At 47.1% G+C, this 6,762-nt stretch overlaps 1 protein-coding gene across 1 annotated transcript; it reads right to left on the bottom strand.

Moving 5' to 3' along the window:
* Positions 1-952: 952 nt before the first annotated feature.
* On the bottom strand, positions 953-5,919 carry LOC149349529 (uncharacterized). Its single transcript, XM_089578502.1, has 2 exons — positions 5,557-5,919; positions 953-4,613 (listed from the first exon to the last, which is right to left on the bottom strand). The coding sequence occupies exons 1-2, from the start codon at positions 5,703-5,705 to the stop codon at positions 2,933-2,935; spliced, it is 1,830 nt and encodes a 609-aa protein (XP_089434628.1). The 5' UTR covers positions 5,706-5,919; the 3' UTR covers positions 953-2,932.
* Between the last annotated feature and the right edge of the window lie 843 nt (positions 5,920-6,762).

Below are 6,762 nucleotides of genomic sequence, written 5' to 3'. Positions count from 1 at the left end.
TGACAAACTTAGACCAAATGGGGTTCTTTAACGTGTGCCGACATTGTACAGCACGTGAGCACCTTGTCCATTTGACTTCCATTGGACGACTAGTCAAACATACTGCCAGTTCTGGTGGCAGTACTGGCAACAGCCACTGGTTGAAAACAGTTCTCTAGAATTCAGAAGGCTGGTTTTAAGAAAGTGTAATTCGCCTCAACACAGACTTCTCTTCGACATCCTCCTTCCCCCCCCCCCCCCCCTTTATTTTTCGAAAGCTAGGTATATGCTACTGATCATAGACCATGTACTTGCAAGCTTTGGGTAATCATGAAAGAATAATGCTGCCCACGAGTAGAACATTATAACTATAAACGATATAAATGGAATCTTCAGAACAAAAACCAGCCTTTATAGGCAGATCATTTATGCAATACTTCGACGATATTGCTGGCAGGCAGCAGAATGAGAACTGGATGACGAGGCAAGGAAAAGCTGCCATCTGAAGCGCCATGTGTGTTAATAAATGTTTACAGTTACAGCACTTTTTAAAATTTTTGCGTAATACCCTTCAGTGAAGCTTCTCAGATTTCAGCAGGCAGCAAGGTTTGGCTTGCAGAATGCTTATTAACACTCAGCTAGAGATTCAACGTGACAAACCCATGATTGTATATTAGCACAAGAACTCTTTTAAAAAAAGAGGTGTACTGCTGTCTGCTAAACTAGGTACAAAGCACACAAAGCTGTGCACAGCACTTGCATACAGTAATTTAAAAAGAAAAAAACATACCAAACACAGACAATTATGATACGACTAACGTAATTGAAGTTTTAAGCGGCCCAAGGAAAGCACCAGAGCACTACAAATGTGTCGCAATCTGTGCCCAATGCAATGTGCACACAGAACTGCTCTTACACAACTAGCTTGAACCAACAACTCAGCAGTACTCCTCTACCCACCCAGACAAAAACCTTCCAAGTGAATACAGGTTTTATTTTCAAGCAGTTGTACCTCCTGTACAATATTTTTACATTGAGATTTCTTGTAAACCACACACACACACATGCACACACACAAATGCGCACAAAGAAGTCGTACCTCAGTGCACTGAATGCTTGGGAGTTGACACTGCACACTGTCAGTGAAATCCATATAATGGCAATTTTCACAGTGTGCAATCCACAGTGGCAATTTTCCAGGTCAGTGCAAGGCAAGAGTCGCGCAGCATGAGTGATTTATATCCACCAAGGTCAACATCGTCATCACAGTAGGGGGCATCACACAATGCAACCGAGTCTGCTGCAGTCCAGCTGTTTTGCACATGAGGACTGCTGTCCAACTGAGTTCCAAGAACATTGCTGCTTCGAATGTCCACCGTAACACGTGTTTCCAATGAACAACCAGTAACATACCAACACACGCCAACGAGACCAAAGCCAACCTGGTGTTTTCATGCACGAAGAAGTAGTGCCACGAGTACCAACAGCAAGCATACACACGAGATGGCACTTCTCAGTGGATGCTTGCCGGCCAGGTTCTCTCTAAAAATCCGTTTCATAAATAACTGAAGCATTCCTTTTGAACTAGCAGGTGAACAGTTTTGCTACAAGCAGCAGCTGCTACCACCAACAGGTAATTATGTTCATTTCTCTTATTAGTTTCAGAAGCCAATGATGCCACATGATCAATATGCTATCGCAGCTCAGGGATGGCTTGCTTCGGCACAGAAAAGGCTGGCCATGATCAGCTTAGCAGAGGCTGCACACAGGATCGTCTCCGCAAAGTTCAAAGTATTACCGGGTCAAAACGGGAGTTTGCTGCAGGCTTCTGGTAAGCTCATCACGCCCAAGTGCGCCCCTGTGCCTGAGCAGACAGCCCCGAGACAGATACTATGACAAAAACACAGGGCACTAATGCACTACACACAATTTTCTTAACTGATGCAAGCCTCATTTGATGGCAGTAGTGCATATTGGGGGGCACTGCCAGCATTTTCTGCAAGCTGTCTAAGCTCCCTGAAATGGTGCCCTAGACAGCTGCAGCATTGGCTGCTTTGGTTGTACTATTGCAGAAAAAATGCATACTTCGGGATACGCTGAACATGTTTTCTATAAAATCTAATGCACAACCTTTTTACCATAGTGGCGACAAGTGGTTCTGGTGAGACAATTACACTAGTTTGAGCACTGGGTTGTAAGTTACTGTATGATCATTTGGAGAATATGAAACACGCAATCAGTAATGTTACAGAATCAAACACTACCATCAACATACAAATGCAAATGGCACAATCAAAGGCTTTTACAGCTTAACACACTTGAGAAATGGGTGATAATGTGCAAGATTGCACAGACATAAACTTGGCAGTCAAGAGTTACAAAGCAAGAAAAGAACGTCAAGATACCTGGTGAAAAGCAGAGTACAGCACACAATGCAAACGTTGAATGTGGTCCTACACAAGAAAAATCTTAACTACATAAAGATATGAAAAGGCACTCGACATCCTCGCAAGAGCTTTGGGGAACGGCTGCAAGTGACATGAGATCCGCAGCAGGCTTTAGACTGCTCGGACCAGCAGGCCCACCGGAGAGGGGCAGCATCTACGTACTGCCAGTGAATGGCATATGCCCTCGTGACTAGAAACCACGGAACCTGCCCAGAGCCAGTGGCGCATTGTAATAAACGCTATTCCTCTGGCAAACAAAAATAGAGCCTATTTACACATATATATATATAACATATATTTATATATATATATATGTATGTATACTGTGATGATTCAAGATTACCCCTGAATCACGTTCATACCCTGTTATGCAGCGGACTTGTGAAGAAAAATCAGCAATGATTGCAGCCAAGTAGAAAATACATGGGAAGGGGAGGAGGATGGGGGTGGGGGTCAAATAGTTCTCTTGAACAGCGTAACGAAGAGAGGCTGGACTCGGACCGGGTTTAAAGCAAGGCTAGGTCTGGTGGCAGTTCCTGACAAGCAGCTGCCTCCAAAGTGGCCTGCCGTATAGCTTCTTTGTAGGGACCTCGCTTCTTCTTGTTGTAGCGAGTCTTGAAATCATCCAGGAAGGGGCTCAGCTGGTGGCACGGCATGTAGGAAGAAGTCGAGGAGCCATACCAAGCCACATGGGCCTGCTGGTTAACAGCAGCTCCATTGTCACGCTGCGACACACTCAGGGCAAGCACTTTGCCTGGCCACCATGGAAAGCCATGGATCTTGCCCCAAACTATGTCGCCCACAGCCATTTCTCGGCCCCCATCGAGAGTGCAGCGCTTCACAGTGTGTGTGCTAATGCGCATCATGAGTGGCTTTACTTTGTCCATGTCGCGCATCGGGTCCAGCTTGGGGAACTCGGGCACATCGCCACACTCGCTGCCTGAGCCACTGCTTGCTAGAAGATCATCGTACTTCGGGCTGCAACGCATGTACGCCTTGGCACCCAGGCGCCGCAAGCTGATAGATAGCTTATGCGAGTGCCCTTCTTCGAGGAAGGCTTCTGCTGGTGCTGCTGCTTCACTACCTTCCAGTCCATAATTGGGACTGTTCTCTACATCATTCCGAGGTTCATCTGTTGGGGGCTCACGATGTCGTCGCTTGCGCTTCAGTTTGTGCTTGTGGTGCTTGACCTTGTGCTTTGCTAAGCTAGGCGAAGCTGGGGCTATAAGAGGACCTTTGTGGTGGTCCCGGCGTGCCTTTTTGAGAGCCTTCTTGGCAGCCCGGGCACTACTTGCGTCTCTAGGCCTCACGGGTGAACACTCTATGCTGCTGTCGCCATCAGTGTCACTGGCACCAGTAGACTGAAGCTTGGCTGGAATCTTAACGACTGTGCCTTTGCCTTGAGGATTGGCAAAAGAGATCTTGATCACAGGGCTGGTTTTTGTGAGGGCAGCTCGTACAGGAACAAGTTTGCTGTGTGGTGTCGTAAGCTCCATAGGGCCTGCACTTTGTGGAAGATCTTCGCTGTCATTCCACTTACGCTTGCGCAAGATCATTCGGTTGATTGCAGGAGGCATGAGTGCAACAGCCTGGTACTCACTTTTGGATTGAAATTCCTCTGCTCCTGCCTGTGTTGGCAGCTGTGCATTCTTCAAGTCTAGGCTTTCAGCTACACTTGCATACACAGCATGCTTCGGTCTGGGCGATTCCTCCGTGCGAGGAGAGGGTGACGTCTGTATGATCATAGTGTCGTCATCATTCGCAACGCCAGTCTTTGAAGGAATACGTGCTGGAACATCCGGTTCACACTTGGATACAGGCACACAGCCAAGTGAGCTAAGTACAGGAGGCGACTCCTTCTTAATGCTTGCAAGCTGCACATTTTCTGAATTTTCATTGCAGATGGCCCGGCAATGTGAGCAAAGCACCTGGCGTGGGCGCAGCCGACGCATGCGCACACTTTGGTCGCGGCTGTTGCGTCCTGTTGCTTTGCGAGATTTCGCCCAGGATCGACTAGGCAGAGGGAGCTCTTCAGTGGACTTTTCTTGGAAGTAGGTGTGCCTCTGTTTTAATGCATGGAACTTGTCACCCTTTTCGACCACTGCATCGCCAAGGGTCTGTGTGCTGCTGCCCCTTTGATCCTGGCCTCCTAGTGCACCCCATGGACTGATGCCAAACGGAATGTTCCTGAAACAAATGGGAAATGTTACCCCTCACAACACACAAACAACATGGGTGCAATACTCGCTGGTACACTAATGGGCACTCCTATTGCAGCCTGACAAGGCTATGACAGCATAGCATGACACACATAGCCACACATCGCTACGTGTCCTGTTAACAAACTAACGGTAACAATGAAAACTAAATACAGAAAATGCAACTGCATAAATCCCAGGTGCGCATACGGTGCTTAGTGCAGAGTAAATCACTGATAAGCAACTTAAAGCAAATCACCATGGTCAACCATTTGATAACTTTTGCTGTGCGTCTGAAAACATCCTAACAATAAGAGACGCCGCAGCGAAGGGCTCCGTATAATTTCGAACATTTTGGGTTTTTACAGAGCACCGAAATATCGACAAATCAGTAGCCCACACCACGACATTGTGCGTTAACGCTGTTTAATTCATCACTCTAACAGCACAGCAATTTCACAGAGAAAAACGAGTGAAGTTCAGTGTTTTGTCCACGCGCGGATATTTCGAACGCCACTGGCTAGAGATTGGGCGTATTTGAATAACACACACAAAGAAACCAACTGCTACTTAGCCAGTGAACATAACGACATGCACGGTACGTTTAATGCAAGCTGCCCACTAAAGAAAAAAGAATGAGCTATGCACGACGCATAAATGCAGTGCAGACGCGAACAAGGTATGGAGCCCATGCATTGTGCATGCACAAGCTCAAAATGACCAAATTTTCAAATAGTCACCGCACTACAATGATATTGGTACCAACAGGTTCGCAATAACACAGAGAAGTACTTTCGGGCAGTCGATTACTTGTAAAATCACGCTGTGCTGCGAAATCAGAGGCAACAGACAGCTAGCAACTAGGCCTATCTGGCCTCGTCACTTACGAGGAAGCAGCCCCGGAGAGTTTTTGCAAACGTAGATTTACTCACTTTTTGGTGACATCAAGCAGTGCGCCTTGGAAAACCTTACCGCTATAGTTAAAGGAAACTATAATAACGTCGATTAGAGCCTCTTCTACCATAACTGATATTTTAGATCCCTTTAATAGTTTGCCTCCGTCTTCCGCGGCGCCCGCCATCGCGATCAGTGAGAAGTTCGGTCCATGGGACTTGACACGGGCGACCACGCATGCGCACCGTGCGCATAGCCTGCCTCGCGCGCGTCTGTTTGCCTGCCTGCGAGAAATTCGAAGTTTTTCACGAAAAAGACACTTTTTCTCGTCTGTTGTTATCCTCGAGATGAACTATATGAGCAGCGTGCGAGTTTCGGCGGCGTTGTGGATGCCTAGCGCAGCCTTCGTTCGCCTAGTTTTCGCTTGGTATGCGGCGATCGAATGTCATTGCGTCGGTGTGCATTTGATACGCTGGCTGTGGGGAAGGAGGCTGCGGGTACTCTGTTGACGTTTTGTGGTGTGCGTGATTGTCATTCCTACCACTGTAGTTTGTTTCCGATTTTTCTCCTTGTATAGTGATGCAGCTTTGCGGATTAATGAGTCATAGTGACTTGGGGCTGCTCTTGGCGGTCGGGTATGGAGCAGCAAGGCATGTGTAACTGATGGAAGACATGTTGGCTTCCCCGCGGCGTTTGGGAAACGATGCGGCGCCCTTTGCTGCGATGTTATCACAAGTATCACAGGCGCGCGCGAATGCGCTTTCGCAAGACTTTAGAATAATGTTTAGAAAGATGTGCTTTTGCAGGTAATAATAAGTATTGCATGGTCTTCCTGTATTTGGCTGCGTTTTCATAAAGAAAAAAAAAATGTGCGTCAGCTTGCGCACAATAACAGTTTGTGCACTGCTTCAGTGCATTCTGGTTGTTTCATTTTCTTGCCGCTTTCTCGCTGGAGTCGACATTATTTGTACGCTCTGAGCTTTGCAGAACGACCTGTAACTGCAACTGTAATTCTACAAATTGCTGAGCACATCTTAGGGTTTCTAGTAAAAAATCAAGTTTGCAAGTCGGCTGGAATATCCGAAGCGCTGCATTTTGCGAGTTGCGCACTTGGCAGTGTGTGGAACATGCTTAACTTCAGTTTGTAACTTTTGATCCCTTAGTTTTTGACCACAGAGAACGAAATTCTGCGATTGTGCCGCTGCGTTTACAGCGCTTTTGCATCGACTGCACGGCCTTCCCCA

The sequence above is a fragment of the Amblyomma mixtum genome, chromosome 3 (genome assembly GCF_055824585.1).
Source record: "Amblyomma mixtum isolate Tamu chromosome 3, ASM5582458v1, whole genome shotgun sequence".
Classification (NCBI taxonomy): Eukaryota; Metazoa; Arthropoda; class Arachnida; order Ixodida; family Ixodidae; genus Amblyomma; species Amblyomma mixtum.
The sequence above is the reverse complement of the archived record's forward strand: the minus strand, read 5'-3'. Positions and strand labels throughout refer to the sequence as shown.